The sequence below is a fragment of the Myotis lucifugus genome, unplaced genomic scaffold (assembly GCF_000147115.1).
Source record: "Myotis lucifugus unplaced genomic scaffold, Myoluc2.0 scaffold_219, whole genome shotgun sequence".
Taxonomy (NCBI): Eukaryota; Metazoa; Chordata; class Mammalia; order Chiroptera; family Vespertilionidae; genus Myotis; species Myotis lucifugus.
In genome coordinates, this window is record NW_005871267.1 from 467,894 (window position 1) to 491,209 (window position 23,316).

General features: G+C 36.7%; 1 protein-coding gene across 3 annotated transcripts in view; it reads right to left on the reverse strand.

Annotated features, from left to right (window-relative positions):
• Positions 1-2,951: 2,951 nt before the first annotated feature.
• CCDC82 (coiled-coil domain containing 82) overlaps positions 2,952-23,316 on the reverse strand; it is a 34,456-nt gene continuing 14,091 nt past the window's right edge. For 2 of the 3 annotated variants that reach the window (XM_006098087.3, XM_023761842.1), the window contains 5 exons: positions 19,734-19,826; positions 18,351-18,475; positions 14,925-15,095; positions 8,861-9,046; positions 2,952-3,898 (listed from right to left, as the gene is read on the reverse strand). In XM_006098087.3, coding sequence (XP_006098149.1) covers positions 3,830-3,898; positions 8,861-9,046; positions 14,925-15,095; positions 18,351-18,475; positions 19,734-19,826 — 644 coding nt within the window. In that variant the 3' untranslated portion in view covers positions 2,952-3,829. Of the gene's footprint in view, positions 3,899-8,860; positions 9,047-14,924; positions 15,096-18,350; positions 18,476-19,733; positions 19,827-23,316 lie in introns of those variants that run through there. The other variant, XR_002831504.1, reaches the window with a different exon arrangement.

The following is a 23,316-nucleotide window of genomic DNA, read 5'->3' on the forward strand; positions in this document are numbered from 1 at the left end:
GATGGGGGGACGGAGGGGGGCGGAGGGGCGGGCGGGAGAGCGAATCCGGGGCTCCCTGGTGGAAGGCTGGTGCCACTGCACGAGTGAGTAATTGCCGCCGGGCTCCGGGGAAAGGGGGCGCAGAGGGCCTCCCAGTGGCTGAAGAGGTAAATCCCAGGCCTGCGTGTCTCCGCGCTCAGCTCAGCTCAGCTCAGCTTCAGCCTCAGCCTCAGCCCCAGCCCCAGCCTGGGCTGAGGGGTAAGGCCCGGGAAATTCCCTAACCTCTGCACAACTACCTCATCAGCTGTAAATGTTTAAGAAATCCCCGGCCAGGGGATGTATTTTCCCTCTCGGACCTACCTTATGCCCCCCCCTGAGATATCATTTTCATTTTTCAATATGTTGTCAATGACACCCCTGAGCACCCAGCCAGAGCGGGGTGAGCTCTGTGTGACTGCGTGCCTGCGGGGCTTGGGGGTGGGTGGGGAGAGCGGGGTGGAGAGGAGAGGAAATCACACCCACAGCTCCTACAGGCAGGCAGGTATCTTGTCTACCTTCCTGTGTGCCTCTGGGCCCGGGTGATCAAGCAAACCAGACCAACAAAATATTTTAGGATGAAATTACCAATACTCGTTCTGGTAAAGAAAAAAGAAAGATTTTCCTTGAAAATACAAGCGTGCCAATGACACCAATGCATGGCTATCTGGTTTACATATGTCAGGAGGGAAATCAATGTGTTGTAGCAGGTGAGTTTCAAGAAGTTGAAGGACACAAGCCAAACAGGTCTCTCACACAGACTAATGTCCCCTCATCTTCAGGTGACCCTACCTTTAGGATCCCAAACTATACATTGAATTCTGCTCGTCGTTACTAGCTATGGAGGACGTTAAAGTGAACACAATATTGGCATGGTGGGGGCCATAATTACTCTGTGTCATTGGAAGTCATTGGATTTCAAGCCTCAAGCAATGGTGCTTTATTTACACCAACTCTGGCATCACAGTAACATGGTCCTGCTTCAGACTGAAACGTGCATAGAAATGAGTGGGTAAAATCAATGCCAACATTTAAAGGCAATTTATTTACAAGTTGGTTCCAGATAAGCTGGCCTACTTTAGTCCGTTTTATTTCCACAAATCTGGCAATGTTTGGAATTGAGGACAAGTACACTCTGATGGAATATAACTTTTATACTTTTCCCTGGAACATACTTCTCTCTGTCCTTCACAGGCTAAGCTCCTCACCGCTCTGTGGAGAAAGGCAGAATTCTATCTTGGTTGGTATGCAAATTTGAATGGAGAACTCTCTCAGGAGGTCTTGATAAAAAGTGAAGGAGTTTTGATCATTTTATATTTGATTTTTAAAAAGTTGTATTCATTAGACATTCTCTCTTCTGGTACTATGGATACTTTGTATTCAACAACTATACATGATAAATGAAAAAACATGTAATATTTAAATTTAACACTTACTCTTCACTCTAGCGTGCAGTAGCATGGGTTTTGATTAATAACACAAATCCTTGGTCAAGTCCACTATTCCTAAATGATGTCAACTTTGGTTTCCATGTTATACAGGGGCATCTTAAAAACTTCTCAAGCAAGAGTTTAACACATTTTCATTCTCTACTCCAGTGGTGTAGGACATTCTGTAGGGTGTCTCTGCACACATTTACCTTTACAACCATTTAATTTCAAGCTGACATCATTATCATCCACATCTGTTACTATTTATTTACAATCACTGTTTCAGGCACAGGGCTTAGTATATATTTCCCTTAATACACAAACAATTCAGAAAGATAGGTATTATTAACCCCATTTATAAATGAAGAAACTGGCTCATCGGAATTAAACTACTTGTTCCAGTACATGTAACTGGGAAAAAACAGACTAGGACTTGAACTCAAGACTGAGTTCAACTTACGCTTTCTTAACCACTGGGCTTACTGCTTCAATATCAAGTGTGAAAAGAGTTATAGGGAAGCCAGACTATCCCCCAAAATAGCTCAAGGGCTGCAATTACACCTCAATCAACATGCTGGAGTCTAAGCGAGTCCCATAATACCGCCAAGAAATGAGTAGTGAATAGAACTACTCATCTGAATATGAGAGCAGACAAAATTGGTCAATTACATCCAACTCCCCATAAAATAAATAATTATTTTTCCCTTTTTTATGGTGCTTTCCCCGCTTATAACCCTAAAGCTTCTGAATAACCTTATACATTCTTTCAAGCATTACTTCCCTTTTGTCCATTCTGTCTTTCTCATCATCTCCACTATCCATAGCTACCTAACACTAAAGCATCTAACACTACAGTAATAAATGCCCAAATCTGAAAAGTTCACAGGCATGTGAGATTTTTAAGTTTACAAACTATTTCTTTTTAGTGTTATATTGAAGAATGATATCAATGATGATGATAACAATAATATAGTATGTCATAATACCTATAAAAGTTAATTCTATTTTTCAACATTTCTGGTTTTCTATAGATTCTTGCTTTTGGCTCCCTAATCTATACTAATTCTTATTTCCTAACAGCCTGTCGTCTTTGTCATGTTGGCTGTATCAGGCACTAAAAGCCTCTTGTATTCTCTCTCCAAACACCTACCGAAGAAGCTTGCTCATTTGCAATGACCTCACACATCAGCAATAAGGTCTGGACTCCTCACATGAGACATCAGCATTGGTATTTTCACCACTTTGTGGGCTTTTGCTACCTGTTTTGTTTACAATAATAGGAATAATTTCAAAAAATTGCAGAAAATATTAAGTAATCTTGATGAAAGGACTAAATAACATGTAGCATTTTATGTATGCAGCTACATTGAAGTCCATGAAATGAACCACATAATGAAGCCAGGTTCAACCAACATTTGAAGAAACAAGTATCTAAAATTGCAGTAAAATAGAACTTGCTGGAACATCACTTTTAGGAATTAAAGAAACAGATAGACAGTCCATTTGTTCACTCTGAAACCATTTTACTTTTATTAAATTATGGAAACATTTAGATGTGCAAAGCAATGCAGATGCCAAAGTATACTTTTAAAATATATTTGGCTGAATCTATCTCTCTGAGATCTTCTGATCCTAACAGAAATAGTTATATTATAAAATTATTGTTAAAAAGCAATAAAATACATCTTAATTATTAACACATAGACAAAATTGAACAGAAAAAAGGAAAACATTGCGAAGCATGAAAATACATATTATGAAATTATTCCTGAATATGAAGATTAAAACTCTGGAGGCCTGAAATTTATTTCTAAGGGAAACTTTAGAAAAAGAAAAAATTACTATAGTCTGATTCTGAGGCAAGGGCATTGAACTGAATGAAACACTGAGGTCTATTCCATGGCCAACTGATTTACATGATAGCAGTAAAAAATAAATTAGTGAAAATAGGATAACAAACACATCTGGGCAGGGATTCAGCAATACATACATGTTAATGTTCATCAGCAATATATACATGTCGATATTAGCAATACATACATGTTGATGTTGGTCTAAGTACATTTTAAAAATACAGTATTTTTCTATTAAATTGACAGGACATGAACATTTATTCACTTGATTGATAATCATCTGTTATAAAGATATTAACTTCAAAATACATTTAAAAGTGATTAGGCTTATGTTTTCTATGTATAGCAAATAAAAGTTTATTAGACTGTAGAGTACCACTTCATGGAAATTAAGATGAACATGTTTTAAACAAGATACTTTGCCATGAAGATATACAGAAAATATATGAATACGTCACATGATACAGACAAACAATATTCATGATCTTCACATCTACAGGAATTCATAAAATCTTCTCTGAAGAAAAGGTGTTACATTGCAAACTTCTCATCTTGAAAGTAATCCGCATTATCGAGATATCTTTGAAGTAGATCATATTTCTGTGTATACAATAAAAAAACTAGTTATTTTACTTAAAGGAATGGAGGTAAGCTAGGCCTTTTCAATCTACAAACAGGAACAGGAACAATTTCATTTCATGGTACTCATGAATAAAAATATTTTAATATAAAAAGGGACAAAATTTCTAACTCACATAAAGCATTATTATTAATTTCGTAACTTTCTTGCAAACTATGTATTTTTAATATATTTATTGTAGAAGTGTAACAACTTCAATAATTTATTCAAAAATTTGTTGAATGCATAACATATATCAAATCCTCTGCTAATGACGATCTAGGTACAAAAATATTGCTATTCCTACCCCTAATGAGAACAGAGTTCAGTAGCAACAGACCAATGACAACCAATAACCAATGCCATAAAGCAGACAGACACTGTTCTGAGGCTTCAGAAGAGGGAGCATGGTTAGTTGAGGTGACCAGAAAGAATGGCATCGAAGCTGTCCTGGGAAAAACCATTTGGTAGCAGAGGTTTGGTGGGAAGAGTTCAGTAGGAGACAACAGTGACAAGACGAAGTATGGGATTTTACTATGATCAGGTTTTTTTAGAGGAATCGAGAGAGATAAGACTGAACCAAAGAGGTTGAGGTCAGGAAATAAAAAGTATGAAACGCTAGGTTAAGGAGTTCAGCACTAGTATGACAGGCCATGGAAAGTTATTAAAGGTGTTAAGGCAGAAGATTGACATGGTCCAAGGTATATTTTTTTTAAGTAAAACATCCATTCTGGAAGAGTTTGGCAAGTAGTCTACTGCAACAATTTAAGTAATAAGGGCCCAAATCTGAGTGACAACAATGAAGAAGGAGAGTAAAGATAAGGTTCGAATGAGAGAGAGAGGAGTCAGGATGATTTGGAGATTTCAAGGTGATAGAGTTCCCAGTGCTTACCTCAGTTGGGAGATTAACTGACTAATGGTTTCTTAACTCTACTTATGAACTTTGATTCTTCTCCCAATGAGGTGATGACCCTGACTTTTGTAGTAAATGGAAGGTTCCAGATAGGGGCATGGAACCTTCCCCCTACTCACAAAGATCTCTGACTCGAAAAGAAGAACAGCAGAAATAACCTACGGACTACGTAGGGATTCTCTTCATCTCATACCCAGACAGGTTCTATTAGATATAAGTTCTCTAGGATTAGAAGCCTATACTTTAAATATTTGACTGGTTTTATGCTTTTCATATTATCGTTATATTTTTTCTTATTTATTAAATTTTAGAAAGTTACAGTTTATCTGAGCTATACTAAGGAAGGAAAACCTCTCCTTGCTTTTATTACCAATACTAGCTAACATTCATTGACCACTTACTAATTCCTAGGTCCTATACTAAATGCTTACCATGTGTTATTTATTTAATCTCCATAATCAAAACTCTAATTATTATTATTTAGTTCCCATTTTACTGAAGAGAAAATTTAGGCTTACAGAAGTGAATAAATTTGCCCCCAAATTCTACTGCTAGAAAATATTTGAATCCATGCTTTTAACCATTATAGTATGCTATTTCTGAGATTTACGGGGTGGGGGGGGGGCAGGGTGCAGCTTCAGTGTGAAAAAAAGAAAAAAAAAGGGAAAGTGAAACTCAGAGAGAAGGCAGCATTGCCTGGTCATTCATTCTCTCTACTATTATATTTTTGTTAAAAATTTGGAGTTTTGGTCTTATTATGTCAAGCCTTTACAGTGCCAGATGGACCTACTGATGAAAACTAATGGAATTATGGGAATAGAAGCATGAGAAAGAGTTCAGAACATAAAAGGAAGTTTGGTGTCATCTAAGAAGTAGCAGTTTGACCAAAAAAAGAAATGGGGGAACCTAGTGCAGCATTTACTTTTAAGCAGGGGCCCTCAATTTTTAATTTGCTAAGAATCACCTAATTTGTTAACCACTGGGTTTTAACATCCCCAAAGGATTCACATTTAATAGGTCTGCAGTGAAGCAAGGGATCACAGATTTTTCACCAACTTCTAGGTGATTCTGACAGGTAGTTTAGGACCATGTTTTGAGAAGCATCAGTTTAAGGAGAAGACAAAAAAATCTTTTCAAGTGAAAAAGGGATAAAGAAAGAGAACAAGTGAGAAGAGTTTTGGGAAGGGGCAGGATACCCAATCATAATTTAAAATTCTTATTTATGTAACAATATTTATGCAATATGTTTGAAATTTACTTAAAATACATCTGTAAAATGGAAACTTGATACTTGTATTGACATATTTTCTTCACTTTCTGGTGTTCAAGTGGTCACCACCCCACCCCAACTATGTTCAGCTTCCCTGGAAACCCCATCATCATATGCACTTTCATCTTAACAAAAAAAATTTGTTAGATTTTTGCCAACAGCATATGATAGTACGTTCTTCCACTCAAATTTAGAATGAGACATATATTTCTATTATATTTATTACATATTTTGATTTTATTATAATTTTATCATTTGTTCTCTTTTTAAAATATACTTTTATTGATTTCACAAAGGAAGGGGAGGGAAAGGGAGGGGGGAGAGAGAGAGAGAGAGAGAGAGAGAGAGAGAGAGAGAGAGAGAAACATCAATGATGAGAGAGAATCATTGATCGGCTGCCTCCTGCATGCACCACACCGGGGATCAAGCCAGCAACCAGGCATGTGCCCTGATTGAGAATCAAACCATGACCTTCTGGATTATAGATCAACGCTCAACCACTGAGCCACACCAGCTGGGCAATTTATTCATTTTTTTACACTCAAGTTGCTCTAATCTTTAATGTAATTAGGTTAAAAGTAGATCTTCCTAGTTCAACTGTTAGGAGGAAAAACAAGAAGAATAGTCAGTCTAGGTGGCAGGTTTTGAGGAAGAAATGCTGAGATATCCTGAGATGATGAAAGAGCAAAGGGGGGAGGGGTGACAGGAACAAATAGTCTGTGTAAGGTAAAAGGGGTTGACATAATAATTGGGAGGCAAGAGCATAAAGAGCCACAAATATATAACCACTCAAGGAGCACTGAGCCCTGGCACTGGAATTGTGGCCAAAGAAGGAGGCATCATCACTCTAAACACACACAGACACTGAGGAGCGGGCAGAGTGATGCTGAGAATGTCAGAGCACCGTGTCAATTTGGACTTTAAGCACAGCACAAAAAGCTGTATACAAATTTCATGATCAACAAGATGTGGGGCGAACAAAATCAGTTTATGTTGGCTATGAACTGCTTTAGTTTCCAGGAGAAATCTTTTGAGATAGTCTATGGACAAATATTTTAAAGTTGGAGGGAATCTCAAAAATAAAATGAGCCTCTTTGATAGTTTATGTGAAAAAAAGTGCACATTGTTCTAAAGGTGTATGATTTTGAAATTCCATCCATGCCCAACACTGAGTATTATTCTTTAAGCAGAATATGGCACTTAGCTTTCTTTTTCTAAGAATATTCTAGGTCCCTTCTTTTGTTACAAACCCTGTTAAGCTTTCTCCAAGGTATTTAATTTTAAAATAGTTTTAGTTTTTTTCTGCAAAAATGTTATTGTTCTTCCCAAATATATAATTATATAATATATATGATACAGGCACAGTGATTTTTTTCGACACCTAGTACACAATTCTTTAAAAATGTGCTGTCCCAATAGATCTTTCAACTCCACTGAAGGGCTGGCAACACTTAACTGCATCAATAAAAGCACTTAAGACTTTAATGTCATCTAGGAAAACGAAGACAGGACTTACTGGATAAGAGATGGCTCCTCCCTACGGCAAATTGGAAAGCACAGAAGACAGGGAGGAAAGCAATGGGAGCGAGAGAAGCAGAAGCAACGTAAAAGATAAAAAGCTGGAAAGAGTCGAATGAGAGAAGCAAGACTTAAGTGTCAAGATGTGGGGAGCCGGCAAAGAGATTCCCTGGGCGGTGGTTTGTAGTGGGAGGATATGTCAAAAGGGAAACCCATCTTGATGTCATTCTCCAGACCTGGAGACTATGGAGCATCACACGTCCTAAGAAGTTCCTGTTTTCTTGTTCTCTTTTTCCTTTTGCTCATAAGTTTGTTCTCTGAGCTCTCTTCTTTTTCCTTTTCCTCTTTCACAAATTCCCCTACGACAGAAATAACTCCGGCAATGGATCTCAAGTCAGGCCTTTTTTTTAAAAAAAAAAGATTAAATATACTGTTGATCTGAGCTGCCTGAAAATCTCCTATGTGTTCTCTCTTCCACATTCATGTGACTAGACCTGTCTTAAAGATTTCAATCCTATGAGCATCCTTTGTGTGTACCATAAACAAGTCTAGAAGCTCTGGGAGCAGACCAGAGCTTAGAGCTGCCAGCAGACCTCCAGGAATCCAGTGCACTCTTCAGAACCTCCACTCGATCCCTGGTACCAAATTTCGTGATCAACAGGATGTGGGGCGAACAAAATCAGTGCCCTGGCCTAAAAGCTCTGCATTCCCCTCAGTCTTCAGGGGCAGTGCTCACTGCTAAGTCCCATGTCCTCAAGAAGAGGATGTGGGCGGCAATAGACCAGGCAGCCAGGATCCTTTCCTCACATTCGCACCAGGGGCTTCTTCACTCTCAGGTCACAAGAACTTTTCTAAAGAATAGGAAGCAGACAAGCAGAGGTGAGTCCTGTACTTTGGCAAAGAAAACAAGGGGACTTTATATATATATATATGTATATACATACATACACACGTCAGCAATGGCACATCTATAAAAGGGAAAGGACAGGAAGCCTCCATTGAGGGATAGTGTTATTGCTGATTGAAAGTTACCTGCCGAGCTGAATGACTGCCTTACCTATTCAGGGTAGGACAATGGTAAGCATGATAGAAGTGGGTGAAAAAAGAGAAAATGCAAACACGGGGAGAGAAGGAGAGATTCCCTTTTAAATTTCGCTGCCTTCTAATCATTGCAATCCCTTTGCTGCTCATAATTAGGTCCAGAAGCTACTGAATGGGAGGGTTATTTTATATCCACCTTACCTCCTTAATCCAGCCATTTTCTTCTGACTGATTGAAAATTCTTTCCACTGTTTCATTAACTTCTTCATCCTCACGTTTTTCTGTATTTACTATGGAGCAACATTCTTGATACAGCTTGAATTTAAAATGTTTCAGATTGTGATAAACTCTGGTACGGTTAGCACAAATTCTGCCAATAAAATATTCCTAAATCAAGAAATAAACATAATTTGGCACACGATGTGAATAATATAGCAATGAATATACACTTTCTGCTTTTCAGATTTTAATAGTAGAATCTAATGCATTATTCATTTTTTAAATGTTTATACAATGATTCTTTTACCTTCACTTATTTATATAACCCAGTTAACAAAAACTGCGCACTTGCTATGTTCCAAGTATTGGGCTGAGCACTGGAGATTCATAAGTGAAAGATGCCCTACCTGTATTAGGAGAGCTTATAGGAGAGCTTGGGAGTAAAACAAATGATTACAAAACAATTTATCAAATACTAAGCACAAGATTCTATCAAGACACAAAGGCAGGACAATTAACTCAATCTAGAGGGGAGAAGGGTCCTCAAGTAGGTGAAGCTTAAACTAAGTCTTTAAAAAAAAGCGTTTGGGAAGGAGGAGAAAAACGGCTAGTAAGATAGATGATAGGAACACCTATCAAGAAAAGCATGCAGGCTGCTGTACGTACACAGTTACTGCGTTTAGAATGCCTGGATTACAATAATTATCTAGTTTATAAGCAACATGTGAAACTAAAACAAACTCTCATACCAGTACTAAGTACTGGCAGTTTTTTACTTAACACTTTCTTCTAAAAAATTTTGTAGAGTAAAAAATAACTGTTTAGTCATATCTATGTCTTTAATTAATGAGTCTGAACTGATTATATTAATATTAGAGGCCCGATGCACAAAATTTGTGCAAAAGTAGGCTTTCTTTTCCCCAGCTGCTGGCACCAGCTTCCCTCTGGCACCTGGGACCCGGGCTTCCCTCACATCCCTGGCTTCGTCCAGAAGGTCGTCTGGAAGGATGTCTGGTCTAATTAGCATATTATGCTTGTATTATTATAGATTTTATTGTTAGCAAACTGCAAGGATTTCAATATTTATGTTTAATGGGCTTCTAGGATTTTATAATTAATAATACTCTTCTTGTGAAATCAATCAACAAAAACATTTCCCTTTCAGAATATTCTGAATATACACTTTGTTATCCACACCTATAGCTAAAATGAGGAAAGTGTCACTGCACTGGGCTAATTAAATATAACTGTACCCACATTATTTCACTCACTGTAGGACATGAAACAGAAAGGGCTCCAGGCATTCTAACATGATTAACCTTATTTTCATGGAGTAACCTTGCTAACTTATGTATTTAACTCTGTGCATAAATTCACTAAAGGGTTATACTTTCAAGGGTTCAGTACAGTGATATAGTAACAATAATGATTCAGTACAGTGATATAGTAACAATAATGATCTATGTAACTTGTATTCTATTTGACAAAGAATTGCACCCTTTTTCTGAAGCCACATTGCAAGGGATCACAGAGGTGATGAGTTCAGTAAATAATCTGAGAGTATAGTGGCAAAAATAATTAAAAGTTAAATATGATAATTGGCAACTGTCAGGTTTGATGCATCACCCTGTGAAGATGGTATTTGGGACAGCTTACAAGCTTTTCTAATGTTCAGATTTCTGTTCATATTCTGTGTAAACCTTTTTGTTTTTCAGATCATTAGAAATTCCGTAATCAGGTGTTGTACATTTGTTTGCTTACTCTAAGTATCTTTCCCATTTCAACATTATCATTAAATCAGTCCCATCAATTATAAAAATTTACTTGACAATACCTCTCATTTTGAGTAAAAAAATACCACCATAGTTGCAGTGGCCACTAGGGGTACCCTGTGTCTCTCCATTTCTACCATCAAAGTAGACTGTGTTGGGGAAGCCTCTCATTGATGTTTGGGATAAAATACATTAGGATAATAATGTGATTTTCATTTCCACCACACTGTATTCTACAGAGGAATTTATTTGTACAGAATTTTTAAGTTTGGACAAGAGAGAAGGAAAAGTGTTTAAAAATCCTTATTTAATTTTTCCCCCTGTATGTTAACAAAAGTGTCCATTGAAAACATTACACATTAGAGTTTACTTCTTCCTATTTCTAATTCCTATTTTCCTAACATCTACTTACACTTATGTAGGTCAATAAGCCCAAAATTACCTTTAGAATATTCCTACCCTATTTTTTTTCTCTAAAATGTGATCACATTTCATAAGGAAGAGCTAAGCCACTGCTAGTAAGGCTTCACAGAAAACAGTAAGTAATAGCTGTAGTACTTAATCTTAGTGCACTTTCACCTTGTTACTCCGTATGAAGTAATGTATACAGTACAACGCAGTGTCCACTGTAGGATCCCATTTATATGAAGTATAAAACTGTAGGGCGCGGCTATAGGGTTAAGCCTGGGACTGACCTGTTGGCAAAGTCACAAACAAGTCCCAGTTTAGAGGGCATAGTCCTCTTAGCATAATTAGGCTTGACCTTATGAGGCTCCTTAGATCTTATCTTAATGGGCTAGGGGGGATGCAGCAAGTGCTGCCAAAACAAGTGAAACACACAAGAACATTGTAACTATGGCGACCACTACCTTGTTTACCTCTGGCTATAAAATAAAGGCTCAGCTTGCCTCTGGATTTCTCTGTGGCCTCAGCCAGGCACAGGAAGATCCACCTGGACCCAGCTTATTCTCTTTGTCTGTCGTTTCTCCATCCTTCACCGCCCTCATTCAGGCTTTCGAACCCTTGGCTGAGCTGGCTCGGCACATAAAACAAGTCAAACTAATCTATGTTGTTAGAATAGTGTCCTTAAATGTCCAGAAATGTATTCAGACACTACTTTTAATTATCTAACTGCGTTTCTGGACATTAAGGACAGAATTTCAAGATAGACAGTATTAAAACCTACCAGAGACAGAGAAATAAGTACTGTTGTGACTGTTGTCAGAGCAGATAGGCAAAATGACATAAATGGTTATATGCAGGCTAGCCTAGTCTATAAACTGATAAATCTGAGGAAAACTGAGTCTAGGGCAGTGATGGCGAACCTTTCAAGCTCGGCGTGTTGTCAGCATTTTGAAAAAACCTAACTTAACTCTGGTGCCGTGTCACATATAGGAATTTTTTGATATTTGCAACCATAGTAAAACAAAGATTTATGTTTTTGATATTTATTTTATATATTTAAATGCCATTTAACAAAGAAAATCAACCAAAAAAATGAGTTCGCGTGTCACCTCTGACACGCGTGTCATAGGTTCGCCATCACTGCTCTAGGCTCTATTTACGTAGGAGGAGCCAGCTCCTTGTGGAAGTACCGAGGAGAAAGCAAAAAGATGCTCAGGAAGAGGACGGATGGAAAGGAGTTTGCTTTCTGATACTAGGCCTCTGGCAACAGTTAGTGCAATAGGCTGAGTCAAGGGACTCTACTTCCTCTTGGCCTTTTTCGTATGGATACATTATTCATTGCTTTTTGTCATAATTACTGCCTCTCCCCATCAGATCTTAAGCACCTTCAGGAATCTGGACAGACTCTGGGCAAAATTGAAAATTAATTGTTGACAGTTCTCCCAACTGCCTTTCAGATTTTACATCTCTCTTTCCTGCAGGTGAGTTCCTTCTCATCTATGCCCTCTGATTTCACCATGACCTGGTGGTCCAAGGCCTCTCATCTCAGTATGGGACCCAAGACTGCTGTAACTAACATTGCTCCTCCCATTAAGTCTACTTTCCATGTAAGCATTCTTTCTTTCAAAGAAGCCAATCTTAGCTAAAAGGAAAAGTTTTATCATTAAACAAATTCACTAAGATTATTCTTTTAAAGCATTATTTGCACCTTAAAAGAGAATTCCAGCTAACCCCAAGAAGTCTCAATTTTATGTAGCGATAAGCAGAAACACAACATGGAGAATTCCTTTTCAAAATAACCTGAGGGTGGGTGTGGGGATGATCACAGTCTCTTTAATACCTTTGATCAAAAACAGGTTTGTTTTTCCTCCTTTCCTTTTTTCCTCTTTCCCTTTCCTTTCCATACATGAATTGACATTGTAGTTCAGTAGAATTTTAATAAGTGAGTCTTAGTCTTAAGTAAAAAAGTTACTGAAAAAATGTAATATTAAAGAATTTCAACCACACTAGCTTCATATACACAATAACTAGTTTAATGTTCGCACATAGCATACATACAAACATACACACATTTTTACATAGATGCAAGGTAGTATATACATTGCTTATTATTTTGCTTTAACCTAGCATTATTTCATAACCTTCAAAATATTATTTTTTTCTATCACAAAATAATGGTGTACTTAGCTTATTAAACCACTACTCTAATATTTTATTGGGATTATTTCCCATTCTTAATTATAAATAATGCTTCAATGAACTTCATGATTATGTTATTTGCTTTTATTGAATTAATTTGCCAAGAATAAACTTACAGGCACCAAATATGTATAACTCTTTAACTCTGGCTATATATTGTTATCTAGTATCTAAAAAGATATAGCACATCCTTTCTTTGTTTAGGAATCTTACTTCCCATGAAATTGCTAGTTTCAATGCAGCCTTGACAGAACTGCATTTTGTCATTTGACTTAGAAGTACTTTGCTACTGGAGAGCTACTGACTGGCATCTTTAGGTAGTTTTAATTGTATGCATTTAAATAGAGAATAATCATTTTCCAATATATTTAACTTATATTTTTCCATTGTGTGACTGGTGTATTAATGTTCTTTGCTTTTATTTCATGAACTCTCTTATTTTTTAGGTATTTGAATCAACTATTTTATAGAGTCCTTATTCCTTCACAGGATATCAAAACTCCAGAAATGGTTTTCTAATTCATACCCCCTTCAAGATTAGCTGTAGACAGCAAAGACAGGGACTGTACAGCAATAGTTTTATCTATACAACAGAAAATGAACCTTAAAGTATTAAATCTCTTTTATTAAGAGTCTAGATGTCTTATCTCATAAAGTCATAATCAGTTTTAAAGGATGGGGAAATTTACATATGACTATGTTAAGAAATGTGTTTTTATAGTTACTTGCCAAATAAAACACTGAAGATGGAATTCTGAATTCATTATCCTCAACACACACTTTCTAAGTGATTCTTGCCACTCAGATTGTTCAGAGGGATCTGGTCAATTATTGCCCAGTAATACTGAGGAATCATATTACCCAACCTAGCAGAATTCAGATAAATAGTATCTTTGTATCTTAATAACTGACCGGCAGTATTTAGAGTCGATTTTGAATCTCTAGCCCCCAAAACACACATACACCCTTCACGGATATACAGACTCACCAGAGGAAGCTCTCAATATCAATAGCTTTGCATTTATAAATGCAACACTTTTACATAGATTTTAAAAAGAAACAAAAGTAGTCTACATCTATACGTTTTCTCTCTTCCCATTGTCCTATTTTGCTATCATTGATCAAATACTTTTCTTCAAATATTTCAAATGTTTTCTTCAGTTTTGTCTATTCCACCAGAATTAACAGCACCTTAAGTATGTGGTAATTGCTCTAGCCTGACACACTTCTGATATAGCCTAGGTGGGGGCATGGTTTTTTCCAACTCTCATATTAGGATGAGCAGGCATCTTCAATTACTATTTGCTTGTGGGTTGTCAATTTGGTAGATCATAAAATTTTCCACTTGGGTCAAATTCTCCTTTGGACCCAAAAAGGGACATCTGCTTCTCCTGCCCCATTTACCAACCTTTCATCCTCATCCTCCCACTCCCCCTCACTATATGGGTGAAGTGTACTTACTGTACCTAGAGAATATGCATGGATTTTAGTATTTTACTGAATTGGAGTGAATCTGCTTATAAGACGTATTTTTCAAATTCAAAACTTGTATCCTTTCCCCTTTACCTAGTGCTTTCTCCATTTGTAAAAATAACTTAAGGTTATTTGTGCAAGCTTATGTATTTAAAATTCCCAAATACTGAAAACTGAAATGAGAGAGGGGAAAGTACCTGCTTGTCCCATGGCATGAAATCATCAGTTTTCATAGTCCTGGGGTTGTACTGCTTCCCTGATAAGCTCACTAAATATGCACAGTGGCGATGCAACCCGCAAGCCTGGCAGGAACAGTTTTTAGCAGTCTTCGGATAGATGCTCACATCAGAATAACTTCCTACCCGCTCCTGAAAACAAAAGATGTAAATTAAGCCTTAAAGGATTAGAGTGAGGACACCAAAAACAACATAAAAAGAACGTAACCAGATTAAACTAATTTTAGGAATCATAACAGGATGAGATGTAAGAGCAAAACACTGGTATTTCTAACTTTAATACTGAGCACACAGTAAGTGTGTGACAAGGGATTTTTTACAATAGAAAAATAAATTTAAAATTAGGAATATTAAATGGAAAGAAACCAGACTAGAAAATAAAGCAGTTATATCCCTCACACTTATGAGTGACTAAGTTGTGATTTTCACAAGTTTTATTTCTTTTCCTTCCTCTCATCTCTAGTTAATGTTAATGAGGTATTCATTAGTTAAAGATAGGAAATAATGAGCAGCAAAAATTCACAATATAATAAAAGGTTTAGGTTAGTCAACAACTGAAAAAAAACAGGATCACATTTAGTCTCCATTGTGTGAATTATATATTTTCCACAAAATATTCCAGAAATATTTTAATCCTCCTTTGGTTGCTTACTAAAGTACTGGAAAATAAACAACTTGGAGCTAGGATTGCTAGATGGTCAGTGTTGATGTGGACAGTGGAATAGCTGAGTTAGCAGTAAGTAAACAAGTAGAAAATGTTTGGCATTCATAAATAAGCTTTATTAAGCTGTGAAATTACTTGTGCTTGAGTATTCTTGTTTGTGCTCTAGGCCCGCTAGATATTACTGTTCTAATAAGTAGTATAGATTAGGTTTTACCACAATATTTGAACTGTACACAAGGAGCATATTAGCAGGGTTACTAAGCCACTTTCACATTCTCTATTAATTAAGCATCCAACAGACGAATAGTTTTCTCTTTCCATTGGATGATTCACAACAAAACGGCCTTTTGTCTACCTTCACTATTTCTCATATTTCATGACACTTCATGACACATGTCCCTCACAGGCTGACATGCAGAATGAATAGGTGACTAAGCACCTTCCCTCCCTGCTTCTGTGTTAGTCAGGAAGCACATGCTGAGCAGAAAGCTCTATCAGCTTAGTTCCCTGAGAGAGGACGACAAGCAGAGCACTCCTGTGGACTCACACTGGACAACCAAGGTAAGTGGAAAATATACTCTTGGATTACGCAATTGAGATTTTGTTGTGGGTTTATTTTCTTTGTCATGTTATTTGATTTTTATAGAATAACCTAGCTTATCCTGACCAAGATCATACAGAATCATCTGTGTCTCTACATTTTTAAGGCACTCTTTTTTGTATCTTATACTTATTTCAAACACTGGGTTACCCAAATGGAGCATAACCTACCATATGGGGTCAGGCATAATACAGCACAGGGGTATGGGCTTTGGAGTCAGAGAAACCCTGGAAACATGAGGTTTCTAGGTTTACATATTTATTGGTTTGGCTCATTATTCGATGTATAACCTTATGTTACTCAATTTTTCTGAGTCAGTTTCCTCATCTCTAATGGAAGAAATAATAGTGCCTTCCTCAGGGGGTTAACTTTGAAGGTAGAATAAGAAACTTTACTTTGCATGTAAATTATTTGGCAAAATTAAATGAACAAATAGTCATGCTGTTTTTCTTTCTATTAAAGAATAAATATTTACATCATGTTCTAAGAGTTGTACTACCTGCTTTACCTTCCAGTAAGTAAATATTTCCCTTTAAAGTAGGTAAATATTTTCTGGATCTGAGGAAGAAACTGGAGTTTAGAGAGGTTAAAAATACTGAAAGTCAAAAAGATACCCTAAACTCAATTAAAGTCTTCTTCCTATAACTGTCTTTTAACTGAAACCATCTGTGTCTAATTTATCATTAGGTAATTTAAGGCTGAACAGGCCTTGAGAGAAGCCAAATCTCCTGACATAAATGAGGTCGAGTAGCTAATGATTTCAGTGCTAGGAGGATGTTAGGGAACTTGAACCTCACTTATCTTGCCATTTTCCTCTTGCTAACAATTATTAGAGATAGAATGTTAGAAGTAGAGAGAGAAAAGAAACCTTAAAATTCATTAGTGCACTCTCTACTATTAGAGATCATAAAGAAATCTAGAGGATAACAAGGAATCCATAAATCTTATAAATTAAAAAGATGCTTTACTCAAATTGGTAGAATTACAAAATCTTGAGGTGGAGGATGTTAAAGACAACCTAGGCTGTAATCCCCAAATTGCATTATGGAAACCAATTATCCTAGGAGGTATAAGTACTCCACAATAAAGGAGTCTCAGAGTAAAACACAATATGGAAAGTTTGACATACTACATGGCTCTCTTGAGGATTTACAGTATAAATTATCACATTAATGTCATTGAAAAGTCCTCCAGTTAAGTTAAACCCATTGTTTCTTAAACTTTTTAAACAATTTCTTTTCTGAAACAACAATTAACATCCTATGAGACAAACTCCTTATTTATTTGTTTATTTATTTATTTATCTATCTATTTATTTATTTATTTAAATCCTCACCCAAGGACATGTTCAAGATTTTTTGGGGGCCCTAGACAGTTTGCTCAGTGGATAGAGCACCGGCCTGCAGACCGAAGGATCCCGGATTTGATTCTAGTCAAGGGCACGTACCTTGGTTGCAAGCTCCTCCCTGGCCCTGCCCTGGTTGGGGCTCGTGAAGGAGGCAACCAATCAATGTGTCTCTCTCACATTGATGTTTCTCTCTGTCTTTCCCTCTCTCTTCCACTCTCTCTTAATATTAATGGAAAAATATCCTCGAGTGAGGATTTTTAAAAAAAGGGTTTTTTTTGGGAGGGGGGGACAGGGAGGGAGAGGGAGAGGGAGAGAGAGAGAGAGAGAGAGAGAGAGAGAGAGAGAAACATGGATGTTTGAGAGACATCAATCAGCTGCTCTGGTACATGCCCCGACAGAGGACCAAACCCGCAACCCCGCATGTGCCCTGATGGGTAATCAAACCCACAACTTTTTGTTGTAAGGGATGACACTACAACCAACTGAGCCACATTGGCCAGGATGACAACCTCCTCTTTTTAATACATGGGATAAGCACTAAAGATGTTCTAAAGTTATTCATCATTTAGAGCCACTTAATTATTGAATAGATAAGGTAAGTGAATAATTAAAACAATAATAGCCTTTAGAAGTGGTCAGAAACAAGCAGCTGATTATTTAAGAAAGAAAAATGCTAATAACTGAGAAGACTGCTCAGCCCAACAGAACACTGAAATCTTGAGAGGTCTCCCACTCTCCCCCACCCTCCAGAGATTCAAAAACAAACCTGTGTACCTTATACTGCTCTTTCCAACGACTCCTAGAGAATAAGTTCTCCAGACGAGGCTGAACAACGCGGTTGTCCAAATTATCAAGAGATGTCAGCATTTCTCGTACATATGATTTCTGCCTGGTGTGATCTGTTCAGGGGAATAACCACAAAAACAACACAACAACAACAACAATCACTTTGCCCCTGTGAAATATTTAAATAACTGAATACTTAAGGATTTCTTTCCATAGCTCTAGGTTAGTTGGTTAGAAGCATTTTAAATTAAAATAAAATGTTAATGATGTGAAAAACATCATTCCATCAGAGCATTAGGGAAAGGAAAGAACCACCCAGTCCTTCTAATTGTTCCTTGAACACATCAAACGGAGTCTTTCCTAAGGGTCTTTAACTGCTGTGCTCTCTGCTGTGTCCTCCCTCACTGCAGCTTTTTGTCCAAAAGTCACCTCTTGAGACATCTTCTTTGACCAATCTAACTTAACTTAGACTTTCTTTTTCTTTATCACTCTCGTATCTTTATCCTTTTCCCTCCAAGAACAAATATTATGTTATATATTTGTTTACTCATTGTCTGTCTCTTCCATTAGACTTTATGCAACATGAAGGCAGGAAGCTCATGTCATAGTCACTGCCATATCTCCAGCTCTCAAATAACGCCTGGCCCTTAGTCGGCTCTCAACAAATACTTGTTCAACAAGCTATGAATGAAACCTTATTTTGGCATGCAGATAGATCATTCAACAGAACATATTTATAGTCTTTATATAGTGTGCTAGATGCAAGAGATAAGTATATAAACATAAGGTATGCTTCTTCTCATGGTATTGAAAGGGAGAAAGGCAAAATAAATTTTCAATACAAGTATGAAAAGTACACACACATCAGTACCACCATACTCAGTATAATGACAGCACAACTGAGGGAGTGAAAAGTACTATTTGAGTAGGTCATAGATAGCTTTAATAGTGAAAATGATTTCATACCCACCTGGACAATCTAGGGTAGAAAGGGATTATATTCTAGGGAGGATCAGCATGAGCAAAGGCACAGAAGCTTAAATCAGCATCACTTTTGGTGAAATTCAAGGAGCCTACAGAGGCTGGGACCACACATGAGTGTTGAACTACTCTGCTATTTTAAGAGTACATATCCTATATCTTCAAATTCACAGTGAATGCTCTAAGATCAGGGAGCTGTCACATTGTTTCTTTTGTCCTGTCCACATTTCAAATAATAAACAAGTTTTTGAATGGACTTTTGTACAGTTGATTTTAGAGGGAACAATAACTGGAGGGCCCTACGGATGGGTCTCCTGTGTTTTTTTATACAATATATATAGTTGTTTAAAAATTAGAAAAAAAATTGTTGCATTCATATTATTAACTTACCATATAATGTTCCCAGGAATGATTCATCTAAAGCATTGATCAGGAGAGCCTTCACAACTCTTTCAAAGTGAGTGTAGGGACCACTAAAAGAAACTGAAATTAATTTAATATCAGAATCTAGTATACAAAACAATTCCTGAATATAATAGGTTCATTTCTCCAAATCTAGGAAATGAATACTATAAATAGAAGAAATTGCTAATTATTCTAATTTTATAAATTAGTTGCCTCAGTGACTTCTCTGGTCATTCAACAAATCCCCATTTCCCAGATTTACTGGCATCTAATCCAAAGCTTCTATTGTTATTTCAAATAAATCTTCACTTTCCAAACTTATTTAGGGAAAATGAAGAGATATGCTGTAAAAACAATCAAAATCAACCCCTGTTTACCTAAGTTTAATTATCAATTTGACAATTAGAGAGAGCAAGAGAAAAAACATCTATAGGTGGATTGTTCAATATGTACACCAAACTTCTTTTTCCTTTTCTTCAAAACATGTTACATACAAAATTATCTGTGAAATTGCTACTCTCGCCAGAATCCCAGTAGCCATAAAAATTTCATTTCCCTTTCTGCTGCCCCTGATTTAGGATTTTCCACATCAATTTAGAAAACTATGTCTACTCTTTCTTATATCAAATATATAAGCCTAATTTCCCACTAACCCAGCCTGGTCCATAATATCATCTGTTTGACGAGACAGGCAATAATAAGAGAGATGGTCCCCACTATTTCCCATTGCTCTTGGATCAAGGTTTACTATGGCTGTGGACATGTTCTCTATAAAACACGACCCATTCCATGACCCAAACTGTCAACTCTGAGCATCGGTGAAGACATATTAAAAGCAGCCGGAGTATTTCAGGAAAAATGGAAGATGCTTGGTAAGGGATGAAAGAAAAATAAGACCTATTATTAGCATCCATGGGTGAATTTGAACTTTGCTTTCAGTTGAAATAAAGCAAAGATGGTACTTAACATGGAGAAACTTTTAACCTATATGTTAGTTACTGAAAGATTTGTAACTAGCTCCTTTTTTTAGAATTTAGGGGAAATTTTTAGTACACATTCTTGTTTAAAGGAAACGTCTTATTGAAGTACTAAAGTGTACAAAATAAAGCAGTAATAAAACTAAATGACAATAGCAGATTTAGAGGGCCTATGACTAATTGGAAAATATAAAAGAATTGATCATAGCAATTTATTAATATTTTTAAAAATCATTAGAACATAATTGGAAAATGAACTAATACTTCAAAAGAATTCAACTTTGATTTGACTACCAATATCAAGTACTAACAGATAATTTAATTTGTAAGTGTTAAAATGCACTTAAACTTTGTCTGGTACTTCTCAAATTATATTAAGAAAAAACTTCTGAAAATATTGATACGTTGAGCAAAAAAATCAAATCCATCCCCTTTGCATCTAAATTTAACCAAAGGACTTATATGCTAGCATATAGGCGTAACCAATGGACACAGACAACAGGGGGGTGAGGGCATGAGTGGGGGAGATGGGGGGTAATGTGGGGATAAGGACACATGTAATAACTTAATCAATCAATCAATAAATAAATAAATTTAACTATCAAATAAATTGAAATATAATTTTTTTACCTCTGTATTTTTATGTCTTGAATGTGCTAATGTCCAAGATTAGTCACCTGCTATAGAGCTTGGGAATGGCTACTCTATCTCAAAGACCCTGATAGTGTCTCTTGAGGATTAGGAATAAAAGGACAGAGGATCAGAATCACCTGGACTTTTTTCTTTTTTTTTCTAATCACAGAATAACCTCCTACCAATGTGGATCAGAATCTCCTTCGAAAAGTCAAGAAGAAGGCCTTGACTTCATTGTGCTTGAGAGGATGGGTAGGTGGTGGTAGAATTATGCTCCTGGCCTCTCAAATTTAAAACAATGTACTGAGTAAGTATATGCCAGGCTCGGTTTATGCACTTATGTGTATTGCTTTATTTCTCACAACAAGCCTACTATGTAGTATCATGACTCTCAGTTTATTTTTATTCATTTATTTTTTGAGGGAGGGGAGAGAGAGAGAGAGAGAGAGAGAGAGAGAGAGAGAGAGAGAGAGATGAGAGAGACACAATGATTGCCTCCCACGAGCGCCGACCAGGGCCAATGATTGAATCTGCAACCAAGGTACATGCCCTTGACCAGGAATCAAACCTGAGACCCTTTGGTGCATTGGCCTATGCCAGTGATGGCGAACCTATGACACGTGTCAGAGGTGACACACAAACTCATTTTTTTGGTTGATTTTTCTTTGTTAAATGGCATTTAAATATATAAAATAAATATCAAAAATTTAAGTCTTTGTTTTACTATGGTTGCAAATATCAAAAAATTTCTATATGTGACACGGCACCAGAGTTAAGTTAGGGTTTTTCAAAATGCTGACATGCCGAGCTCAAAAGGTTCGCCATCACTGGCCTACGCTCTAACCATGGAACACAGCAGCCAGGGCATGACCCTCCATTTATTTTTGGTTGAGGAAACAGATAGAGAGAAGGATGCAAAACTTCCCTAAAATCACACAGCTAGCATTAAAACCAAGGTTGGGACCCAGGCACTCTGACTCCAGATTTCATTCTATTATCCTTGGGAGATGTAGTTCTTCATGGTAGTGAGATTTGTCTTGAATACTACTATATTATTATACCTCAGAACATGAAATTTTAGACTTGGATGCGAAATTGGAGAAAATTAAATTCAAAGATCTCATCTTAAAATTAAGAAAAATGACACAATGATGACATAACTTATCCAAGGTCACACAACTAGATAGAGGCAGAATCGGAACTAGAGCTCAGACCTCCTCTAGAACTTTATTCAGTGCTATAACTCCTCCCTAGGTGGGCTTCTGTGGGAGAGCCTAGGAATATTGCTTACAACTTTTCTCCATGATTATAAAAAAAAATTGCAAAAGTACACAGGAGAAAACCAACAATATTTGGGTTTACACAGAGGTTGATTTTTTCAAAGCAGTTCATCAGTTTCCCCACACCCAATCATTGGATAGTCTAGTCATTCTGTTGATTTTCCATGCACCCTTTATCATATGTTAATTCCGTGTATTTGCTACGATTTTCTGTTAGCACCATCTTCCTACTGATCTGGTTGTCATTCTCATGTCAGGACTACATTGTTCTACTTATTGTAACTTTGTGATAACTTTTTATATCTGGGGGCAAGCCTTTTGATTTTCTCTGTTTTCAAATTTTATTTATTCTCCTATAGTATCTGTTCTTACAAATGAACTTTAGGATTGTTTTGTTCTTCAAACAATTTCAGAAGAATAACTTCTCATACTATTTACTACCCTCCAGAAACATGCTGTGTCTCTATGCTTCATGTTTTCTTTTCTATTTCACAATAAAGTTTATTCTTGTACATAGCAAGCTATGTTTTTCTTATGATTATGCCTAGGAACTTAATTGTGTTTGCTAGCGTAAGTGGACTGCTCCTTCATTATACTGTTTAAATAATTATTGATGGTGTACAGTGAGTGTTTTTCTGAGACCTTTTACTAATTCCAAAACAGTAAGATTCTCTTAGA